At 33.2% G+C, this 26,243-nt stretch overlaps 2 protein-coding genes across 3 annotated transcripts in view; both read right to left on the bottom strand.

Annotated features, from left to right (window-relative positions):
* Nucleotides 1-26,243, bottom strand: part of LOC129792881 (activating transcription factor 7-interacting protein 1) — a 481,750-nt gene that overhangs the window by 110,349 nt on the left and 345,158 nt on the right. The gene's annotated exons all lie outside the window — the stretch shown is intronic.
* LOC129792936 (cyclin-dependent kinase 14) overlaps nt 1-26,243 on the bottom strand; it is a 118,811-nt gene that overhangs the window by 51,415 nt on the left and 41,153 nt on the right. For both annotated transcript variants that reach the window (XM_055832385.1, XM_055832386.1), the window contains exon 2: nt 25,400-25,477. In XM_055832385.1, coding sequence (XP_055688360.1) covers nt 25,400-25,477 — 78 coding nt within the window. The remainder of the gene's footprint in view (nt 1-25,399; nt 25,478-26,243) is intronic.

The following is a 26,243-nucleotide window of genomic DNA, read 5'->3' as shown; positions in this document are numbered from 1 at the left end:
GGAAAAAGTGAGAGTGATAGTGGAAATTCATGTTCACACTCCATCATTTCCGTAGGTCATTTAGCAGACGGATATGCAGTGGCATTTCATGAACTTGCCCTAACTCCATTATTGAATTTATTCTCTCTCCCCCTTTTACCCATCTATATGAGTTTCCCTCAACCCATATAAACAGCCAGGCCTAACATGAATATTTGTCCAGTGTCTGTGGTAGATCCCTCTGCAATTCCAACAAGCCTACATGAGAGGAGAAAATTCATATTGATGGGAACAAAACAGGTGAAAATTTACAGACAAATGGAATCTTTCACAGGCGGATGAATAAATTGCTGTATGTAGGAGGGTTAGTTGTGCGGTGGATGGTTCTTTGGCAAGATGAGCTTTAAGAAATTCTTCATAGTCATTTTCACTTCGTCTTCCCTCTTCATTATTCTCCCACAACACCATTACGTAAGCAATGTTTCAACTTTGATGCACGATAACGCCCCGTGAAATTGATCCAAAGGTCAAATTCAAGGATGATTTAACAGAATTTGCCATCAAGGGATTCTTCAAGGGAGATTTCTTGGCAATTCCTTACACGCTATTCACCTTATTCTGCATAGTCTTTATATAGAGCACCAAAAAGGAAAAGACATTAAACTTTGTGCACATACCTGTTTTAAACTCCCTCTAAATGTGAAGAATATTTCGCGCGAAAAAATGAATAAGAAATGAGATTCAACAGTACTTCACCCATTCACAATCTTGCGCGAATTTTCACCCACCCGCTTCAAGAAATTTCACCAGAAATGTACAATACTTCCACGAAAATGGATTGAATCCCATTTATCTGGATTACAGAAGATATTCACACTGCTTCGCTCTCTTGATCTTCAACTCGAAGTTACTCTGCTGTACATGTACTTACCTAAAAAGAAAAAGAGAAAAAGGACAAAGTTTAGTATATTTTAACGGTTAATGATGAGAAATTCTCTGCTTAAATTTAAAGCTACACCTCCCAAAATTCAGGCACTGCATTTATCATGACTTTCTCCCACGTTTTTTTTTGTTGTTACTTCAAAATAAAACTTCTCGTCAAAAAAATCCCCAAAAAGAAAGGTTAATTCAACTGCAAATGATGGTCGATTATAAATTACGTCCGGGGTGTCAACTTGGTGAAAATGTAATTAAAATGATTTTGTAAAGGGGGTTTTGATGGCAATTACCGCTTGGAATTACACTGATTATATATAATTAATCTATCGCGTGTAATTTTGTATATTTATTCATCAGGAGTCAAAAATCATTATGACATCAATCCCAAATTCTATTGAATTTGTAATGATGAGTAAATAAGATTAATTGTGGCAAGAAAAAAGGGAATTGTGCGCGAGGGAATATAAATTGGTTTTCCAGAACCCCAATCGTGCTTTTTCCAGGCGAATACAACGAAAATGCAAATGAAAGACAATTAAATTTCCAATCGTGAAGCGCTAAATATTCACGGAATTGCAGAGAGAGCTTTGTGTGTACTTCAAAGAATAAAGCAATACGGAATGAAAGAGGGAAATTTTCACTGAGAATTCACGTTTCTCTGTTAATTTTTCTGAAGGAGCTTTTCAAATGAGCTTTTTTGAAGGAGCTTTTATATATGTATGTACAGTACATATATTTCAGTTCAGTCCTCTGAGATTCAATAGTAAAGAATTAATTTTAGAGATTATTTAATTACCTAATATATTTTTATGACGTTTTAAGCTTGATTCTTTTTCTGATAAAAACAATAACGAAAAAGAGAGAAAATTTGGTTTTAAAATATACCTATACAAAATAATAAATAACCCATTTAGCACATTCCGCCTTAAATAGGAAATTGTCGAAAAGTTCTCGAATATTTTTTTCGATAATTTTTGCAGTAATTGCTTTGAAATTCACAAATTGGTAAGTAAATATTCGAGAGATTTTCTAAAAGAATGGACCCAATAAATAAATTTAAAACATAAAAAAGAAACCAAATTCAGCAAATTCAGGACAATTTTCCAGACAAAGAATATTCGAGAATTTTTCGAAGAATGCAAAATTCTCCCAACTTTTATTGTTTTAAATTGGGTAAAGATTAACCATCACTTGTCAAGAATTTTCCCTATCCTATTCTCTTAGTCTTCTATACAATATAGAGAAACTGACTTATTTCTGTCAAAGATTTTTCCTAAAATGCTACTTGGGAAGTCTACCTCAAACACTTTCTTAAAGAATTGTTCTATAGCAAATTTAGCTTGAAAAGTTTCTTTCATAAGCAAGCAAAATGTAATAAAGTTACCTATTTATGTTTTCAATAAAACAAACAAAAATATTGACAGAACAAATTAAAATATCAGCACTGTCCCCATCGTTCTTAACTTCTGACCCAAATGTATACGCGTTTATACCATTTCACTCATCACACCGGTGAAGGACATTAATTTAGTGTGGGGGAGCTATTATAAAATTGCTGAAAGACACGAAGAGACACTTTAGAAAGTTTCTTAATTATCTTTACAACAAGATGAAAATTCGTTAGAATTACTTCATTTTGCAATCTCATGTTGTCACGTTCTCAATGTTTCTCGGCTGTTGATTCCGAATAATATTGCCGCGTTGTAAAGGTGACTTTGTGGTGGGTGCGCGCGAAGGGGGCACTTGTACTTAAGGGGGGGGGGGGTTGCCTTTGTGTGCTTTTTTTGCGAGAGCTTTTCAATTTAATTTCCCAGAGTGTGTAATTTCCTTTCTGCCCTTTTTGCCACCATAAATTATTTTCTCTACGTCAAAATGATGGTTTCTTTCCATGAAACAAATAGTTGATGCGATGGATAAAAAAATCCAACTGGGGAGTGTTTGGTGTTCACGGAGGTGTGTACGAGCGTCGAGACGTCGCCAGCCACAAATGACGCCATCTTCTCAACGGGGGTGGCACAAACAATTCAATGGTGGGGAGCTGACTCAAGTGGTGACGTCTCAAAAGGCTGTGTACGTGTCTAAATGTGAATTTCTTCAATGTGTACACTAATTAGCATAAGGATCAACATTTTGTATAATATATAAAATTGCCTGCGAAAGACCAACTAAACGACTTTTATGATATGGACTGGTGCACAATAAATATGTATATAAAGAGGGAAAGAAAATTATAAATTTCTCTGCTTTTGCCTTCGCGCGCGCTTTGTGAGATCTTTCAAGGGGTCGCGAACATTTTCCCTTTTAATAAAATTAATGTGAATGGTGGGGGTGGAAAAATAAGTAAGAAGAGAAGAAATTTACCTCATCAAATACAAACTCTTTTGACTGGTATTGTGCTTTTTTGTGTACCTTTTAAGGAAATTTGCAATTTATTTTTACTTGTAGTAAACAGAAGAAATTTTTTCTCTCCCTGTATTATACATAACATAACAGACTTTAGTATCAGCACAAACTCACCCCAAAAATTAGTTTCCCTATTAAAATCATTAATAATTTCTCAAGCATTTAGCTATTTATTCGCTGAGCGCAAAAGGCTAAATTAGATCTTTCCGCCCTAGTTATTTTTCTCATATAATTCCACTGTTGTGTGCGGAAAATTTTATTAATAATAAATTATCCTTTTTCGCAGCACGTGCCGTATCCACAGCAAAGTTTCTGATGTGAAAACTTGCATGTGACCTTCAATTAACTTTTCTTGCGTGCCGCCTTGAAGAAAATTTCACGGTGGAAAAGCATTTTCTTCTTCGCCCGGTGAAAAGTAAATGTTTACATACCACTCAAACGTTGTGACTGAGGCTTTTAAGAAGTGAATTTAGGGCTTTTGTAGTGAGAACGAATATCCCTCTATATGGTGCAATTTTTTTATGGGGGAGGATATGTAATGATGGGTACGGCTTTTTAATGTTCTCGCTATTTCCATTATGTGGTTTGATGTTGATGTTAACTCTGTGGAACAGGTTGCCTTTGTTCTGTGTCACCATCAACTAAATGTTTCTGATGAGCTAAAACGTTCTGAATTCCAGCTTAAAATGTAGGTACTTTGAAGCCTATAAAAGGTTTTCGGTTTTTAGCAAGGGAATGGACGCGAAAGAATTAAAAATCAATTTCTAATCCAACTTGGGAAAGATCTTATTAGATTAACTTTAGCAGTTTTTTAAGGACTTTGAGCGAAAATGGTTAAAATTAATTATTTTAATTAAAAGAAAACTTTTCTAATAACGAAACATATTTTATTGACAAGAAATCATCAATGTGGGATGAACTTATGTTCCTTTTCCAACTCAAAGAATGACTCTACAAATAGTTACCATTCTAATCTTAAAGTTCAGGTTATCCACATATCTTTGGATATGATATTATCGGATTTAACAATGAATGGAATGAGGGAGCATAAAGTGAAAGATTTGACGTTATGTATGCTCCCTATTGGGAATTTCACTTGTTAGATGTTGGAAATATAGACAGGAAAACAGTGCCGGAAGCAATCATCGTTCCTTCGCCACTGAATGCGGGGAGAAGATGCAAAGTGCGTTGGTGAAATACTTTTCAATGTCTGGATAGGATCCGTCCTCACTTCCTATCGTACACCCCACCCCCTGACTGGTTGGGGAGGATACGACATGATATACGGGGGCGGGTGGTGAATTTGTCAAAATTTAGAAGTGGCGAGGGTCGAATCGTAGATGTGGAAAATTGTCATCGGAGATGTTGTCACATATATTGAGTTGGGTTTTCCAGAAGAGGGTGTGTGTGTGTGTGGGCTGCTAAGGGCAGTCAGTAAGGGAGAAAGACGAGAAGTTTTCATTTTAATCATAATCACCAAATCATCGTTCATTTCATTCGTTTAGACACGTCAGGCGTTAGGAAATTAATGGGAATGAAGTTAAAGGTCTCGTCCGCTGTCTTTCTCTGGGTACGAGAGAGGGTGAAGTATCGCACCCTGAGGGTCTACCACGCGCGCGTTTCATACTAAATTCAGGGTGGACCACACTTGGTCGCACAGAGATCATTTTTAGAGGCACCCTCGTATTTTTTGTGGTGCAAAACGACACTTCTCAGCTGAAGATTTGTAGTGCAACTTTACACGCAATTTTCGGGCCATCTTGCTGTGAATGCGCCATGTGGGGGAAATATATCATGGGCTGAAAATTTTTGCGTAATCAGTTGGATTACCAACACGAGAAGAGCTTTTCAATTGAATTCCACCCTCAGGGTATCCCTTGGCGCCAAACAACCAAGAGACGGTGTAGAACCCATCATAGGTGGAGAGTGAATGAATGACTCGAGGGGTGAAATAAGAAATGTTGTGGGAGAGAGGAGAGAACCTATGGAAATTGAGGGATGCCCCTGTACCGAATAAATTATACGATTTCAATCTGACACCCTCTGTGAGTTTTCTCGTCTCGATGTAATAAATTTGTTGGGAATTTGCATAAAATTGTAACTTATCTTCATCAATCAATGATTACTAAATCAACTCTGTTAGGAAATCGATAAACAGTATAGCATAGAATGAGTATTAAAACATTAAAATATGTAAATTCATAGGAAATGAGTTTTTTGGGAATCAAGCAGAGGCGACGATTTTTTTTTAAATTTTTTTCTATAGGGATAGTTTGTAATACAAGAGATTAAACTCAAGAGATCTATTTGAAAGCTTTGAAAGCTTTCTGTGAAGATATATATTTTACATCATTTTAATAAAAAGTTATCTAACAAAAAATATGGAATTTTCTCTGCTGAAAATAATGACTTTTAATTCAAAATATGAGTTTGAAAAAAATCGTTAAAATTGTCATGAAAAGTTTCTCAACACAACAAATCAGCATCATTGACCAAAACAGTCGTACATACATCATTCTTGTGCATAAAACATAATACCAAACTGAAACAATGCTCCATGACATAAAGAAGAAATATTTTATGGCATTTGTGGTGGGACTCATGGTTGAAAATTTCAATAATCCGATTAGGAAAAAGTTTTGCAAAACAAAAATTTTTCTCCACGTCTCGTTTGATGCAAAACAAAAAATTGCTGAAAATTAACAATCATGATAACTTTTTTCCGGAGCATACAGGGGGTAAAAGCACCACAATTGTAAGAAGTATGAGGCGGAAGCGACATTTTGAAGTGCCCCAAAAATTGTTTCTTCATTTTTTCCATCTTCTTCCATTTGCAACCATTCTGATTGCTCCCATGATATTCTCTTCCTTTTCGTATTTTTTCTCACATCCTCGTTGAATTGCAAACCTCCTTTTTTGCAATGTTTGAAAGGAAAAAATTCGATTTCCATATTTATGGAGAAAAATGTGTCTCACCATGCCTTTGTTGGCACACTGCCCTGGCTTGCAGATCGTATTTTCGGCCATTGCAAGCGAAGAATGTTCCTTTTACACACCCCGCCCAAACACGGCAACTGGGTGATGAAGACACTCAGAAATGCATGAAAGAAAATTGGCGCCATAGTGGAGTGTGGAAAATTGAAAAGCATGGAAAATCAGTGCAAAAGTGCATAAATTCCATTCTGGAGGACATGAAATATGAATGTTATGAACATGAGGAACACACATTATATCAGCCATTTCAGTTACGCATCACGCCATTTTACGCATAATTTGTCGCAATGTTCATCGACACCCACAACACATCAATAAACTCGCAATTTATTTTCTCGTGTGTGTGGGGGGCGACTCACAGCAGATTTACAATAGTTAATGTGACTATGGAAGAGGAAAAGAAACCTCACTGACCTTCATTAAAAGACATTTTAATATTTAAGTGGATTATGGCGGTGGATTATATAAAAAAGAAATATGTTTTGTACATTATAAGATATCTTTTCTGCCACTACCAGATGAAGTGATCATGTGGTGCAATGCCGCGTGGGTTTGGAATCTTACCAAAGAGTGAAAGTTCTCATATACACGACTATATGTACAACATGGTGCAAAAATTTTGCAAAATCAGCTTGTAAGTTTGTTTACGAACATTAACCATTTTGGCATTTGTGGCCTGTTTAATGGTCAATTGGGAAATACTAAAATTTCTATAGAATCTCTTCTTTAGCTAAAAGTTAAAACAATTTTTTTTTGCTTAAATTTACTACTTTTGTGCTTGAATTTAGTACGTTTAAGGTTTGATTTAGTGCGTTTTAGGCTTGAATTTACTACTCTTCAGGATTGAATTCAGCATTTTTCCGGATTATGTTTCCTAATCTATACCTTTTGTGACTAGAAATCTTTAGAAATATCTTAAAAAAAAAACCAATATTTCCAATCAAATAACCATACTCTGGCTATAAGTGAAACTACACGATTTTTTTACTTTTCCTGAAATCCACCTATGTTGGGCGTTAAGTGTTGGGGTGTGTTACCGTATTTACCAAATCCAAAATCAACACTGAAACAGCAAATCCTGTAAAAGGATATTCCCAAAGATTCCTTCCGTTTTGCCATAACTTTCACGCATATCCTGAATCTTATTATGTCACGCAGTGTACACATTGAAATTTGTGGTTTAGCGACACACACACATGATATATGGTAAGCTCAATAAGCCACCACATGGGGTGCTCCAAGCCAAAAGATTCATTTTCCCCGCCATAGTTTTGAGAGCATATTACCCGCCTTTCTGCGTTCAACCACATCACGTCATTGAGCCCACCACGCGCGTATCTTCCGGAGCTCTCCCCGTGATAGGATGAATGATAAAATCCCCGGAATTTCAGTCAATATTTCCAGCACCCGCATTCAATTGTATCACACAAACGTTTTCACCCGCCAATGGGTGCCAAAAGAAGAACATTTCGACGCTTTTGACCAAGAAAATTCATTTTCATGTATGAAGGTATTTTATTATTAATTTCAAATCATAGTTTTATGATATTTGCATGGAATTTAAACACAAATTTTACGTATTGTGGCATATTAGAAATGTTGGTTTCGATACACACAGCAAAATAAGGTGTAAGAATGCGAGTTTGAGGTGAATTTTTGCGAATAAGCACAATCAACGGCGAGTTTTCGCTCGGAAATCACTTTGAGTGAATTTTGGTTTAGAATTAATGTTTTAAATCAATTTTTAAGTCAGATTTTGGGAAAAATTTGTATAACCTAGTATACGTAGAAGTGCGAGTCATTTCACTCGCTAGATCGACGAAAAATTTTTCTGTGTGTAAAAAAATGGAAGAAAATTTAAAAATTCAGTTAGAATCGACAAGATGCTTTCCGCGAAAGAAAATTCAAACATTTATTGTAACTTTCATGTTGAAAATGTATTTTCATTGTGACTTTATTTGCGTAATTGATTGAGAGAATCAATTTGTGCGCTATTCTTCTGTTCATTACAACTCACATACGGAGGGAAGTGCCTTCACAAAAGAATCCCTAAATTGAACTTTTCACTTCCATTTACTTCATACCAATAATGTGAGACATCTGCAAGAAAACGTGAAAATTAGTCGTCTTCCTCCGATGATCCATCACCACCACAAGAATTTTCTAATAACGAATTTAAACTCAAATAGCCCCTTCAATTAGGCACAAAGATACTTTTCGTCCGCACAAAAACCACCCACTCTGTTCATTCAACCACCGCACGAGCAACTAATTGAGGAATTCTGATACAGCCGCACACACTTCTAGCACCGAAGCCACTCTTGCTACCGAGAATAAGCTAATTCAACATCACACAGATCAAATATTTTGCCATTTTCAGTAAAGCACATTGCGGTCTCTTTAAACTTCCCATTCTCACCTTTCCAACAGCATTTTAGCGCATGTTATTCTATACTGCACAGCACAGCTTTCCTTTCTACGTGTGGAGAGCACATTTTAGCCGTGATTATCCCCCGTATTTTCTTTTTGTACCAAATTGTTTGTAGAAGAGATTAATGATTTTCATATGTTCTACTACACCAACAACACCATATTCGTAATTGCCAACTTTCTAGCACACCCGGAGAGTATGTTTTTGAGAGCAAACTGTGCTATAAACACAATACTATGTGTACTATATACGTGTAATTACCATTTTCGTGTTTGCATTAGGTTGATATTTACACTGACTATGTCACATTTTTGCAGCAACAAAAAACATTTAAAAATAAAAAAAATGTTCGCAAATTGATGAAAAAAATTGCAAATTTTATTTCAATGCAAAAAAAAATAATAAAATTGTTTAAATTGCAAGAAATCCAAAACAGTATTTTCGTCAATCGTCAATAGCTTAATGATTTTATTTCTAAAGGAGTTCATTCCAGGGAAAAAAAAATGGGAAGTCTCTTTGGCTATTTATTATTCTATTAAAATCATTCTAAAATATTAATCGTGTTCAGATTGTTTCTCGAATTAGGATTTCTTTTTCATTGATCAGTGATTAAACTCTTTTTAGGCATTTTATATTGCTTTATTGGCAAGCCTATGACATAATGCATACTTTCCATTTATTCATCTATAACTAAACATACTTCAAATCTCAACATTCAAATATTAACGAATGTTTTTCTTAAAGTTAATTGAACTTGACATAAATTTTATTACCCTCTACCGTTGAGTAGAAGCCATGGCAATTTTACTTAAATTCTAAAATTAAAACATTAATTGCTGCTATCTTTAAATTTCAATACAAAATGAATGAAATGTCATGAAAATCGGAATGTTATTGTCATGGTGAGAAGGGTTCATTGTCACACGCTTGAAGAAGAAATTAAATTGAATTTGTCATCTGATTCAATTATCTCATTCATATTCTTACATGATACCTCTTTTTGATTTATGACTTTCCCTCTCTTCTATACATCCAAAAATATATAATTGTACCCATCTTCCTTTCTTCTCGAGAAAATACTAAATTTGTGATAATTTATCTCGCTTTTGTGTTGTTAGAATATAATAGCAATGACACACACACGGTAGCCATTAACATTAAAAAGGAATTTCTTATGTGATGTTGATTTTACACCTTCCTCCCCTCCACCCCGGAGAAGATTCACTCAATCATTTCACCACACTTAAGAATCTCACATTTTCAAGGCAATTTGGCTACTTTTGAGAGCTCTTTGGTAAAGCAGTTTACCATACAAAAAGTTTTAATATTGAAGAAGGCACATACTGCGCGTAAAAGTAACTCTGGTGAGAGAATGGAATTCATAATTAATTAATTACAATAAATGTGTGCGGTGGATAATGGGTCTTCATGAGAAAATTCAGCACTCAATGTGTGTGTTAAGAGAGTTTATTATTAAGTAAACAAGACGACAAATTGGAGAAGCGAAAAAATAGAAAAAAAAAGACTGAAAGAAACTCTCAAACAATGGAAATTGACTACTAATGAATCATGTAAAGCACAGCTAAACCTTGACATTAATTAATGCACTTTTCTACTGCATTATCTCCTCTGTATATGCAATGCATATCGCATTCAATTAAGACCTCCAACGGATGGAGAAAGAAAAAAAATCTCTCACTCGATCTCATATAACAAATGATTTTATTGAGCAATTTTGTGCAAATATTTAGCACATTGAAAATAACTAGCGAAAGTTTTTTTTTTTTTTTTCAATTTAAAATTCATTGAGTGAGATCTCATCTTTTCGCTCCAAAGTTGAGTTTTGAAAGGAAAAGTTATTTTTTTCGTCTGTGTAAAAGTTGAGAAAAATCAAAATTAATATTCATTGTTTTAAAGAGTCCAAAAAAAAACAATAAAATATACTTATTATTTTCAACTAGTAAGCTACAGTGTGGCTACAGAGTAGAACATTAGCATGTGATTCATTTGGAATGTGAGCTTTCTTACATTCGGGAAATGTGAAAATTCCTAATTTGCCTAAATTACCTGTCGGAAAATTCCAACAATCCTCTCTCATACAACATTCGGATACTTCCTGGGAAAACTTGAAAAGGTGTTTACATTTAAATATCAAATTACATTGCGTGCAAGGAAATTCTGTGAGAGTGTTATAGAAGCATGTAAAACAAATTCAATCCCTAATGTTATCACACTTGTGAGTTTAGTGCGAAAATCCGTAGAAAATTATCATAATAATGAGTAAATAAAGTCTTACCAGAGAGTAGCAAGAGGATATGCAAAGTTATTTCCGCGTGCCAACACATTTCACGTTTAAATGATGTCTTCAAAATCTTATACGAAGAAAGAGGAAAGCGTGGAAATTTTCGCATTTCAAGAAAATATAACAGACGTATGCAAGGAACCCAAAGAAAACGTCTTAGTAGGAAAAGTAATTTGTAAAAAGTTTGTAAAATTTTGTAAGTTTCTTGAATTTTTCATTATAGAATTTATGAATGAATGGACTTATTCTTACAACATAAGATTTTGACAATTTGTGTTTCTAAATTCTTACTTTTCTGGAAATCTTTAATAAAGATCTTGCACCAAGAATATCAAAATTTAGGAAAAGATTGTTAACCGAATCAACGTCATTTAGAAAATGTTCACTTTTGTAAACTTCTGATCTACCAAAAGTTCTATCCCCGAGGTTCTTTGTATGCAGAAACACGTATGAAGAGTCACAACGTCAACCATCCAAAAACACTCAAACTGTAGAAACTTTAAGGTACCTACACAAAGTAATAAATTCAAATAAGAGAGACAATGGCAATCCAAACTAAATGAAACTCCATAATCAACATTTTGTGGGTTTTACACGAAACTTTATCATATGTGTAACCACAATGTGCAATCTCCATAATGCAGTGAATAATAACTCATTGTGATAAGAACTTTCACGGAGTTTGTTGGCTATTAAATATTTTCTACATATATTTTGATTTGCAATGAGAATTCGTAACTGAAAAGTTAATATTGTAATAAAATTATTTAAAATTCTCTTTTTACTTAATTTTTTTTTAACTTTTGTAAATTCAATTCAGGAGAATAAGATATTTGTCAAAAATTATGGACGAAACAGTTTTAGGTTTGTCCAAAAACAAAAATTACCCGTATAGTATTGTTAAAACGGTTGTTACGTAAAAAAGCTTCAGTAGCAAAATGAAAATCGATTAATCACAGTGAAAAGCTACTGAAATAAAAATGGAAATGGTTGAAAATGATTAGCAAGTAAAATTCAATAAGGCAATTTCTGTAATTTATTCATGTTAGACGGGCTGACACTGCATTTCCGCTTCGGTAATATTTAAATACTTTTTCGATGTTGTTTTGTGAAAAACCTACATATATGTATGTATATGGGTAAATTATATATTGGATTTACGATGACTTTACATTTTTCTCTCTCTCTCTCATTTCATACCACATCCGTACAATATATATTTTATTAATTTATTTATGTCCACGTTCTGGGCAACACATACACGTATTAGAATATTCAATGGTTGATTAAAGATTGATAAAAGAAAATGGAAAGGGATTGAGGGAATATTTTGTGATTTTTTTTCTTTTACCTTCGTTATGCCTGTAGTGAGTTTATTATTCAGTATGCGAGAGATGAAAGCTCTCATGTCCCTTTTGTGCGCTTTACACATTCATTTTTTCTTGTTAGAGAATTTGTATCAGTGTACCACATCTGCGATGGTAAAACTTGTAAAAACAATCAGTTGTATACCGCGTATATAGGTAAAAAGAAGAATAATAAAATGCAGTTTCGCTGGAAAAGGTTATAAAATCCTTTTTAGTTCAGTTTTAAATTTCACAAATTGTTTTTCAACACACTGGGTGAAACCAATTGCGCTACCTCAACACGGTGTTAAAACATAATCAAAACATTCTGAAAAAAAACATCAAAGAAGAATTTCTCTCCCTCAATTTATTCACTCACTACTCGCTATGGGCAACTAAATGCGGGAAAATTGCTTGAGATCTTGATTAACAGCACTATACGGAAGAGGTTTTATTGCACATAGCAGTGAGAATGAATTGTTTTTGGAATATGAAACCGCAAAAGTATTCATGAATGCTTTATATGCGAGATTCTTTGGAATGGAACTCCATCAAAACTCCAAGAAAATTCATTTATAGAGAAAGTATTCAAGTTATTTCCAACTATATATTGCAAATGTGATGGAGTTCTTGGCCATATTGCAATTTTATGTATTTAAATGATTTAAATTAACAATTTATTAAAATGCATTCAAAGACTTTTTGTCGCAGATGTTTTCTTTCTTGTTTCGGTGGGAGCCGAAGAGCTATATGGAGAAAAAGATTATGTATTCCCCATATGTCGTTTTCCTTCAGTATGTTGCCCTCACATGTTCTTTCCACATATGTGTGTGTTTAATCTACAAGCAGTTTTAAATATAAACAGAAAAGAGATACACAAGAAAAATAAAATGTTAATTGTGGCAGATAAAAGACTCGATATATCGTCTCGACAGGAAGACACAGAACAACGAGAAGGAGGATGATCTCATTCACTCTCGCACCAGCTTGTTTGGAGCGTTAGTTCTATGTGTTGGAAGGTATTTTATTAAAATTAATTCGAATTGACGTTGAGAAAAGAAGAATATCCTCAGTGGAATGTCTCTCTCTATACTACATGCTTCTCTCTCGCCATGTAAACCCTTTTGCACATGGAATTCAACAAAATACTAAAATTTTAGTGAATGATAAAAAAAATCATTTGAATTTTATTGTCGAATTTTTCTGTCCCTTCTTTGTAAACATTTTCCATCACGTCACATATTGAATATAGCCCAACAATGAGAGCTTTTTCTGCAAAGAAAAATATATTCCAGATGTTGAAAAATTTATATATTGAACTGTGTAGTTCACACAGCTATGAAGATACCCAAAGTAAACGGAGCTTTATATGAAGATGGAGTCTTTCACAAATTGTATGCAGAGATATATCTTTCAGAAAGACGTGCTGAATGCCATTCAAATGCACAATCCATATGATGCAATGCATAGAATCGTCGAAAATGAAGAGATATTACTAGGAAAGAAAATAATGCAAGAAAAACATCCAATTTCTACCCCTTTGAGTGCATTTTTCCTCAAGATGTTTATTTATTTTGCATCCCCGATAAAATATTCTTTTCCTCTACACATGAGAATACATACAATGCATTTTATTGAAATAATTTCGACCAACTTATAAAGTAATTAACACTTGGAGGACAAAACTGGCACTTGTGGCCAATTATATTTTTAAAGTGCCAGAGAATCTAATCTATCTATTTTATTTTAATAAATTTTACACCTTTGTGTAGGGGAATTTATTTAATAAAGATTCTTTGAAAGAAGGTTTAGAAAAACGTTTTCTTTTTCAGAGAAAATTCAGGTCAAAGTTTTAGGTTAGAATTTTTGATTCTCCACGTGTTAAATTTTCCTACAAATAATATGAAATTTAAAATTTATCACGATAGGTTAAATAGATTCAATCTTTGATGATTAAAAAAAAATGAATTGGGCACTATGGCCAGCAATGTCCCCTAAGGGTAATCACAATTTTTTATTAAGTAGTTTCCGTAACAATTGAAATTTTGTGTTATAGTTCATATTTACAAAAAATTCTAATATTTCTTAAAACAATAATAAAGGAGCATTGTCCTGTGAGATAAAATTATCCGCCAAATTTATTTAGTTTTAATGACGCTTACCCTTAACACTCCAATGATTTTCCTCCATAGCAAAAAAAGCTGCGAATGTTCCCAACCAATCTCCCATTCAGAGTGCCAATAAACTGCGAGATCACTGGACAACGACACCAAACACACAGATAAACGTTAAGTGCTAAATACTTCCGTTGCGGAAATTGCTGGAGATTTTTTTGTGTCTCCAAATGGGCCCCAATTGAGGCTTACGCATCACACCGAGAATTCCCGCATTCAAAATTGGAACGTGACTGTGAGAATTTTCTTTTCGCGCAATCAACGACTTTTTTTTGTTGTCATTTAAAGACCAATTTCATTTGTGGATTTATCGTTTCTTTCCTCTGTTTTTTCAAATGAATTTCCAATGTGGGTCAATTGTTCCGCTCAATTAGATATTTTGTCTGCTGAATTGACATTGAAAATTATTCGTTTGGATTGCCCATTGGCGCGAATAAGGCAATCAAGGGGAAAAGCAATGTGAGCAATGCGAATGGATGAGATTTATGGTTAAATTGGAAAAAAAAAATATGCCCCGAAAAAATAAGTCAGAATCGTGTTGTTAACCCTAAGATTTCCACCTGTTTATTGGTTAATTGATATTGATATGAAACTGATTAGTCTTTTATTTTATTTTTAGCTTCTTGAGAGTCTGAAGAAGTCGGTATATATAGCTCATTAAATAAATTAAAAGGATTTTTTATTCATTTTCTTAAAAAATAGGTCTTATTCTAAATGTGCTCACAGCAAGTTTAGACCCAATTTAATGTAGTTTAATGCAGAATTTCAAATATTAAAAATCAAAATTAATAAATTTAATAGATTTCAGAGAAAATAAACCATTTAGAGCATTAAAAATTAACCAGAAAGAATCACAGCAAAATTAGTATTTCCAACCAACTAGGAAACCATCCATCAGCATTTGTAGTGTTAATAATTTGTACGTAGTCACACTGATTCCAACATTATACCATTTCAATCATTTTATGTGGAGAAAACGTGCTATTGAACTCCATTGAGTCATTTACCGCACACAATTATTTCTTTGGTGTTTGCTATTTTCTTGACTTATCGTTAGGTCTTTCACGTCTCTATACCTCCCTTCTCGCAGTTCTGACTTTGCAACATTTTAACGATGATGTTAAACATTTATTGTGGTACAAAATGCTCCTACATCCATGGGTAGTTGTTGTACAAATATTGCTATAATGTAGTGTTCTAGAAATAAATTGAAATGAAGTGCACGGACGCTGTATGAGCTGGTAGAAATAACAACAAGAAAAATCGTCAAGATGAAGAATGCAACTTCCGGATTCTGTGACTGAGGTCAAGATTTTAGCATTGACATGATGTGTGCGTTCTCCTATTAATTATTCATAAACCACATCACATTACAGTACATTTTTTCCTCACAACGCGAGCGAATGCGGGAATGGAGATGTAATTTTTTATTTATTTTAAATAAACTTGAACTCTTTTTTTCTTTACTGTGTGTTTATTGCAAAAAAATAAAGAGAATCACCTTGTGGTCAGTATGGACGTTATGAGAAAAAATCAGATTAAAAGATCTGTTAACCCTTTCGCTTCCATTTGGGTCACACATCGACCTAAACGTGAAACGTTTACGAAGAAAAAAAAACGGAAAGAAGACGTTTAAACTAAGAAATTTCCACTGAGAGTAGCCACAAAATAAATATCAGGACAAGAAATCGAAATTTTCAATGTTTCATATGAACGTGAAAGGGTTAAGTGTGCAAAAGTTTCAACGAAGAATCACGTGAGAGTGTTGTTGAAAAAATTTTCTTGAATCTTTAATTTTTTCTTCAACTCATTAAGGTTTTTCCTTTCCCCTTCCGCATTCGCACAAGATATAATAATTCAACATCCTGCATTCGAGTGTTGAATTTCGATGAGCAAACGCACGAGAAACAAAATGGGTTATCATATAAAATGTAATGAGTGTAATGATGGTAAAATATTGCTGAGCAACTGAAATGGGATGCGCGCAGGGGGTGAAAAGGGGTGTGGAACGGATGTATGTTCTAAGGGTTGAAAAATTAATTCATTTTCCGCGCGCGGGGTTCAGCAACCTTTTCTGGTGGCACAATTTTTTTGTTTTTTTTTGTTTGCTCATACCGCACAAGAGGCTTTCAGTCAGATTAATATAACTTGAAAAAATGTGCTTCATTAAAATTTTTCATCCTATTCAGATGAGAAGGAGAGTCATGCATATTTACATAACGTGCGAGCATATAGCGTTCCGAGGAAATTTCATGAGAATTTCATATTTTTTTTCTTTATTAAAGTCTTTTGGACGGTAGAAAAAAAAATTAAAATCGATCCTTATTTAAAGAAACCTATCAGCTTTACCTTAGTTATTAATTATGCCCCTTAAACGTACGAACAAACTCCAAATGTTTAATACTCTACTCAGGTACGAAATACATAGATTTTATTTTCATTAAAATGCACAAAATGTTTAATATAATTATTTTGATCTATCCAGCTGAATAAATTTGCAATATAAGCTAACATTTTGCACAAACGCTTGAACAAATAATTTATTCCAAACCCAAAAGCGCAGGAAAATTCGAGAATTCAGAGTGAAAATTTTAATGATTTTTTTCCACTCATTCACAGAGATAAAAGAGACCAGAAAAATTCGCTTTTGTGGCCTGAATTCTGCATATTTATGCAAACTGCTGTATGAGGCGAAAAAATAGTATGAATATTTTCACATATCGTACTTATATATGTATGTGTGTTATGTTAATTGCACTGCGTGTGTTAAATATTGCATTTTGGATTAACATTGGAATTTTTAACACATTAACCATTTACATTAGCATTACTGTGCTATTGTGGATTTTTTCTTTTATTTTGTTTTTACCAAATAAAAAATGATTTTTCATTTTAACATTTCCATTCAAATTATAGCAAAATTACACTGAATAAAAAAGCATAAGTTAGGATTAAATGTTTGGAGCATAGCCCAATTAAGTCGTAGGAAAAACCTCTATAATGCCAGCTTCCCTCATATCTATGTTTTATGCTCTTTGAGCTGATGCGTGAGCATATATGAGACGAATTAATGTAGGTATATTGTGGATATTCAATGGAACGACCTTGGTGGGTCACCGACTTCCATCTCTGTTATACCACCGATCATTCTGCAACCTATACCTACCACACATTCATTCATCACCAACTTCTTGCCCCACCTGGGCTATGCTGTATGTATAGCAAAAGGCTACCTTCTCCCATAGGTGTGCGAGTGAAATGTTAATCTTGATATTTCTTCTCTCACAGTCACTCTCTGTTGAATAATTTTACTTTGTGATATTACGTGTGAGGTGAATGAGAAAATTATAATAAAACGTATAAATGTGCATGTGTGAACGAAGAAATCCCACAATTTCTTCCACAGAGAAGACACACGATGGCAGCAGACTTCTCCTGTTCTTTTTTCTTCTTGCCCACAAAAGGTGAAAATTTGCTATGGCGATTAAACACATGAGTGGCAAAAAGAAAAGTACACAAGGTATGTACCTATACATATAGCAGAACACGTTTCTAATAATACCCAATCCAATCAATTTGTATTTACACCCAAGTGCTACTTTTCTATTGCTATACATTATGTATTTTATGTATTATATATTTTATGCGATTATGCAAAAGTCACAAACTTCTGTGACATGGAATACTTGTGTTGGAAATTCGCAGTTGGAGAATAAGCTAGATTAAATTTCTGCTTCTAGATTAGTAAAATTGAAAGCTCAATGTTTTGTTATGGGATTGAAAATAATTTACTTTTTATTGGTAAACTATTATCCTTTTTATTTACTCAATTTGGCTGTTCCTTTGCTCTAAAAACCAATGAATGTCTTTCAAGGGGTATTTATCTGAATAAAAAATATTCGGATCTTCAAAAATATTCGGAATATATTTAGATGATTCATTAAAAAATAATCGTAAAAAGGCTCAGATTAAGGAGAAAAAACAAAAAATGTGCTAAATTCAAACCCCAAAAAATTAAAAAGAACTAAATTTAATAATAAAAATACAAAATTAAGTAGAAAAAAAGTTTCGTCAGTTTTGAGCAAACGTCGTTATCTGAATGAAAGTTCAGATGTTTCGCCAAATAAATCAAAATATTCGCCAGATAAATACCCATTAATGTCCTTTTGTTGGAACAATTTTGAAATGATAAACACACATAAACAATTAAATAATACCTTATCTACTATGCGATTCATTTTGAATTTAATGAATCATGCTATAGATAAATCTACAGTCAATGAGGAATTTAAATAAAAGGAGGTTACCCGTTTCTGTATGGCAAAAAACCCTCAATCTTTATTACGAGTATAATGTTTGAGAAAAAATATTAAATTAAATCGTTAAAAATAGTTCCAATTTTTCTTTGGGATTAGCTGAAATAAACTGACAAATTTTTCCCTAAAAGTTCAAACTATGACGTCACTTTCGAGGTTTTTGTTTCTTTACGTAAAGCAATTTTAATTGAAATAGAACTCCTTTAAATGTCTAGATTAGCTTAAACTTATCCTTACTACAGATTTAAAACTTTTAACAATTTTATGATAAAGCAACTAACTTCTCTAGCACTGTTCTTGGCGTAAAGATTGTAATCTATTAACATAGTTTACTCCCAAAGTCTCTCAACGAGAAAGACGTTAAGATAACTTCTTGAACTCAATTTCCTTTCTTTTATTTTTCACAGAAAAGAACTTTCCTATATAATGTAAGTTTATCAGAACGTCTTATTGTATTAAAATCATCATCAGACAGCAAGTTGAGAAAATCCAAGTTGAGAACTATTAAGGAAATGCCCGTAGGTGTTTTTCATTTATTACACTGTAAGTCTCTCAGTTTAAATAAACACAAAAAACCCACTGTCCATTGAAATAATACTACAAACAGCTCAAGATGGCAAGCAATAGTTACGGAGTTAGCACACATATGTCTCCTTCTAATAACAATGGTTTTATAATCCCAAGACTACGCCATGACGCATCAATATCGGTTCGTAGTAGAGTTTATTTTTTTTCTTTAAATTTTGACGCGAATTATGACGAAATGGCGCTAAAACAAAACAGTTTATACGACAAAACGAACAACCGACACACCTCCACATGTTCTAAAAAAAACTAATATAAAAGTAGGTACACCTACTAAAGAAGAGAAACGCAATACATAGTTTCACATGATAATTTCTCACATCATTGATTTTATTAAGAAAAAAAATTATAGTGCCAAAAAGTTATTTACCAAACATGTAATTTCCGTGTAAAGTTGAGCGTATTATAATATTAAAAAATTTCATCTTCAACAGACCGTATGCGGGGATATTAAAATTTCTATTAACCAACCTGATGTATGACCGTAATTTATGGTGAAAACAAAACTGTTACAAACTTCAGTTACCCCTCTTACTCACATAGATAGCACACAGCAAGTTTTTCCTTCAATGAATTATAAATATATGTATATGGCTACACAGAGGTTTTCCACACACTTTACTTTCCGTGTGTAACCTATCTCTTTGAGCTTAGCTTTCTGTGCAGCACAAATTTTTTATGCAACCCCTCGTAATTGAATACGCAGAAGGATGTTAAATAAACTTTTCTATATATTATAGTTCTTCAAGCAACATCTAAAAGCAGCTAAAAAGGAAGAAAAATTCTCTTAGAGAAGAGGATATTAAAAGAATAATCCAAAGATGATATAAAGCTCTAAACTTGTGCATTCTCTCTTTGCAACTCCACCGAGCTTAATGCGCACGAAAAGCGTGGGAGGATCTGGTGTTTGCATAACGTGAGATGAAAGTAATATCTTATTGGATAATGGGATGCAGCATTATGGATTGCAGACGTGAACCTACGGGAAGAAAGCTCGGGTGCTGCATAGTGAGAAAAATGCCCAGAAATCTGCTTCACCATCGGTTATACAATAATTTGTGTGTAGAAAAAATTTAAATTTCAAATTTTCCACTAAGGAACTGATCATAAATCTATCAAATAACTGAAAAAATATTCATTGCACTGCATTTCACTCGCTCTATGTGCAATTTATTCATTTTCCTTTTTGCATCTTAAGCTGGTAACCCACACTCTCCTCTCTTTCTCTTAAGTATCGTGCAAAGCCGCTCATTTTGCTTCACAGAGATCCTCAAACGCCAAAACAAAGAATTTATATATCGTGTCTGCATCTGCACTATTCTTATTTATTATATTACAAAATGCACATAGAACATTTCCTGTAACAAATAATGAACAGTGGAATTTTCTATAAATAGACCCCCCTTAAATGACATGAAGAAGTGTGAAGCATCTTGTGAACGGGAGAAATAAAACGAAATATGCAAACATCTATGATATTTTTTTCTTGCAATGCCAACATTGTGCTGACTTTGGACATAATGTATTGAGTGGGGTATGTGTATATGTGGGAATTTATTCATGAAGTCACACTTTGGTATTTGTTTAGCTGCAAGCGTTGATGAACTCTGTGAAACTCTTCTTCACATCTTACCAATTAGCAAGAAAAGGGTTTCGTGAACGATTTTAAAAGTGAAAATTAAATTCATGAAATTCATGCATTACAAGACAATTTAAAAACCAATTCAATCGTCTTGAAACGTTAATGTTGAATCGGAAAGGAAAGCAATTTATAAAATGAAGAAACAATTAAATTCTCTGTAAGAACGTTTTTCAGTTAGAACGTATGACCCAAAGAACGCGAAAGGGTTAAAAAAAATACATGCTTAGACGTTTCTTTTTCATTTTCACTTCTAAAGTGCAGAGAATTAACACCTCACTGCAACAACTCTAATACTCACCTCATGATGTCATTCACTCGCATTCAGTACAAAGATATTATATCGTAAAAGAAGTTTCCCTCTTTATCATTCAAGATTCAATCAAATGCAATAAATTCATATTTTTGAAAAATATTAACAAGGATATTATTAAAAATAATTAAATAAAATGTTTTTTCATAGAAAACTTAACATTATTCCATGCTTTATCCCATTAAATAAGCAATGTAAATGATCAGTTCGTTCGTTCCGTGAGTCATATTTGGGAAATTGAAGGCTGGCTAGAATATTGAAGTGTTGAACCTCTGACTAATTCTTACTCAAACACCAAGGGGTGTGGAATGCGATGGAATTGACAGAATAATAAAAGCGATCATATTTTTGCAAATAAAAAAAAACTCCGAATAGCTCCCTGAGCTCAAAGGTGGGAAAGTCAATTTTGAAGCTGTGAAAATGATAGATTTATGGGGGGAGGGGAGGGATTGGTAGTGTGCGGAAGAAGTAGTTAGAGCACTTGTCAGCAAATGTGCTTGACGCTGACAATAGCAGAGGCAATGAAAAGGAAAATCAACTTTTCACCAAGAAAATCATCCATTCCTTGGTCCTCTTGTTGACAAATCCTTCTTTGCTCTACTAAAGGTACATGGATGTGTGTATTTAGGGATGTGTGATAAGGTCGGGGTGTTTGGGATGAACACGCTTAAATGTTATGTGTCATGTGACAAATACAACATTTAAAGTGGGCCTGCCAAGTCACAATCATTAGGAGGTACTTTCAGGAATCTTCTTCGCAACATCCATCCTTTTTGCTCCCAGAGCTGGCATGAAAATTGATTCAATTGCGGAAAATTAGCTTCCTTGTCACGAGAATATTCCTTGACACCAACACATATCACATTTTAAACATTAATTATATCATGTGTATGTATTTGCTTTCTCATATTGTCACACAAGTTCTGCATAAATTAATTCAATGAAATGCAAATACACCAGACACATTTTGTTATATATATTTCCTCTACTTAAGAATGTCTCATTCGCCTATATAAATAGGAAAGCTAATGAATTTCCAAAGCTTTATAGTGCAGAGAAAAGAGAATTCGATATTCATATTTAAATTTAATTAATCACACCATTTAATTTGAGGTCAAAACTTTGCAAAATATCTCTTACAATTCCACTTTAGAGTAGGTACGTTGTTATGTAATTTATTTTATTTTAATTCGCTTACACCGAAAAATTAGATTTGTATTCAAAATAAAAAGATGCCCAAATGCAAAATAATCAGAATAAATCTTATCGTTTGAAACAAATAGGTTCTATTCTTTGATCAAGAAAATCTTGAAATATTGACTTTGATAAAATCAAGACAAACAACAGAATTGGTACCCTAAGGCCTTAAATTTTTCTTAGTTTTTGGGATATTTCAGTCATTTCCTTTCTCAATTTTTCACCAAAGAACGCACCAGCAGCTGACTTTTTAAAATGAAGCAATAAACAAGAAAATACAAGACAGATATCTAGGAAACCGTTTAAATAAGAAAAAAAAATAAAAATTAGGTTGTTTAAAATTAATTAAAGATTTTCTTGCAATTTAGTTTAAAGAAAATCACATCTTGTGGAAAAATGACTACATAACACTGAATTTAAAAATAATATTGTATATCAAGAGAAGCTTATGTGGCTTGAAGCTTAACCACAAATTAATGAAATCAAGAAACTGAGGTTAAAAATTTCAAGAAATAAAGACCCTAGAATATAACTTCTTTTGAAATTTCTTTATATAGATAGATTAATACATTTTCAAGGCAAAAGAAAGTTGGAATTTTAGCAAGGAAAATTCCAGATTTAAAAATTTTCGGTAATTTAGAAATTTCAAGATTTTCTTGATCGCAGAATCAACCCCAATGATTAAATCTTTTGATCAGAAAATTAGGATTTTGGCCAAAAAATTCTGCTTTTGATCAGGTCAAAATGGTCCGTTTTGATCCAGGGAATGCTAATTTTGGTCAGAAAAATGTTCCAATTCCAAGAGGAATGTTCCATTTTGTCAGAAAACTTTTATTCTTCCGAACAAAACGGAACATTCTCCTGCTCAAAAGCAGATTTGTTTTTACCAAAATTCTAAAGTTTTGATCAAAATACTTTACCTATAAGTTTACTTTATAATATTTATTTCATTTAAAAGTAGCAATATTATCACGTTGAATTTCCCTTTTCCTTTCAAAGAAAATAAAAAAAAGAAGAAAAACAGCTGAAAACATACTTTTTATGTAATCCTTTTACACAGCTATATACGCGATATAATGTATCTTAAAGAAAGTAGTAAAACATCTCCAGAATCACCCTCATTTATGACATATACAAGTGCGTTCTCGATAAAAGACAAACCTCTCCGTGGTACGTGACACAAGTTATGGAGCAGCTTAAATTGCATGAACGTGAAAGTATAATTTCATCCGCACATATGTTTTAAAATAAAATTGACATGTTATGGGGTTCTTTTATATTGTTGGGGAATTGTTGATGGATATTCACGGGGGCCAATCGGTTAAGAGAGAATCAACTCTGTGAGAAGTGATTGTCTTTTCTGTCATCATTCTCTGTGGTATGGTGACATTAAAACCCATCGTGTCTTGCGTTAACAACCACATGAAGCCTCTATAAGATTTCCCCGGATGGAATCTCTGATAAAATAGTGCTTTTGGCAAAGAACAAGGAAGAAGAGACGCACACACACTTCATTCACTGATTACGCTGCTTCAACCGTATGATTTGCCAAACTGATCACGTTCATGGTAACGCCAACAACGCACCAATAGACGACAAATGATGCCTCCCAAACAAGGCGAACGTCCAATTTTCTTCTTGCACACCACTCAATCCTCCCCATTGGTGTTGTGGGATGAAAGGATCAAAGGAAGATGACGGGAGGAGAGAGAGAGCGAGGAGAAGAGCCTGGACCAAAAGAATATCTCGGAAAACTTAAGATCTATTCATTCTGTGTACATGTGAATAGATGGAAGGAAAATGGGAAAAATATTGAAAGAGGATGGAAAAATATCTAATATTGAGCTATTTGTGTGTACGAACGAACAATATTTGGGCACATATTGAATGAAAAAAATCAAATCACGATTGGTTAGTCATAATTGGTTAAATAAGTAAAGTTCTTTGATAGTTTTAATGTAAAGAGGACCAGAAAACCACATTTTCCTTTAAACAAATCACGTTGGATTATAAGTATTTTGCAACTTTACGAAAAATTAGTCATTTCATGATAAATATTCTCTAGAATTTCCAAAAATACCCCCTTCAAATCAATTCCAAAAGCCAGATATCCGTAAGATTAGTATAAATCCTATAATTTCACTGCAATTCATAAATTTCAGAATAATTTCATATAAATTCTCATTGTATGAATCAAGGTAATTTCCGAGTATACTGAAAAATATTTCATGAACAAACAAGAAAGGCATACATGTATGTAGTGTTGAATTTTCAAACGAAATGACGAATTTATTGACTCCACATACATTCGAGTTGTTTTATCAAATACTACCTATGTATATATTGAGCTACATAGCACTTTCTAACAATAACCACGTCACTTAGCTATTTTCCAACGATAAAATTATTGATTGATATGTCAGAAATGTTGCGATAAAAATCACAAAAGTATATATAAATATCACCCAAAAGAGTATTTGGGTTGTGATTTATGTTATCGACATTCCAACATTACAGCATTAGCCCACTAAATGTGAATTCTATGTTATATTTACCACAAACTATAAATAAACACCATCCCAAAAATAAGTTTTTTTTTCTTTCCTTCTTTCCTGATAAAACGTCAGAAGAATTTTCTTCACGAAACGAAACTCTTCCTGATTTTCTTCTAAAAAAAAATATCTAGAACTTACAGTGCCAGGGGAATTTATAGAAACACCGTGGAAATCTCTCGGGGTATTTAATTAGAGAAAGAGTAGAAAAAATACAATTAAAACTTACTTAGTCTCCCGAAGCTGTGTGATAAGCGCTTTTTCAGCTTCTGCAGGGCACCTCCTTTTTTCTCGCGCATCGTCACGCCTGTCATGGTGAAAAAAAAAGAAAAGACAAAAATTAGTTAACTTTTACATGAAAACAAACATAATGAATAAAATTCATGAACTGTGGTGAATAAAATATTCCATATTCATCATCCCAGAGAGAACCAAAAAAACAATAAACTCCAGAATAAATCAGAATAATTTTTTAAAACTTTATCTAAAGCATTTTTTTGTTCCTTAAATTGATAAACTTCTTATTAATAATTAACATGGGAAGCAAACTTTGTTGGAAGAGGAGAATAAATAAATTTTAAATAAGAACAAACATCTGTTCATGATTATTTTTTTCTTCTTCAAATTTTCAGTGTGAATTTAAAAATGTTTGTTTCAAACAGAATAAATAAATGTAAGATATTTGGAGAAGCCGACAAATTCAAGTTTGCTTTTTTATATATAAAAATGGAAGGTAAAAAGTGAAAAAAAGTATCCACAGAAAGTGATAAAAGTCTCGTGATTACATCCACCACCTGTTCATACAAAATACACCTCAACAGCATAAACACGCACTTTCGATACTTTCCACATAAACAGCCCAAAAGCTGAGCTGTAAACAACTACACTAAACTCCTATTTTGTGGACATTTTTTCTTCTTCTTCTTAATGCCAAGCAACTACACAAAAAGTTTTCTTCCTTCAGGCGATGTCTTCATGAAGACGCGTTTTTTGTGTTATTTTCTATACACATTGTTGAAAAGAATTTTTTATATTTGCAGTGTACGTTGAAGAGGAGAAAGAAAGAGTAGAGT

The sequence above is a fragment of the Lutzomyia longipalpis genome, chromosome 3 (genome assembly GCF_024334085.1).
Source record: "Lutzomyia longipalpis isolate SR_M1_2022 chromosome 3, ASM2433408v1".
NCBI lineage: Eukaryota > Metazoa > Arthropoda > Insecta > Diptera > Psychodidae > Lutzomyia > Lutzomyia longipalpis.
The sequence above is the reverse complement of the archived record's forward strand: the minus strand, read 5'-3'. Positions and strand labels throughout refer to the sequence as shown.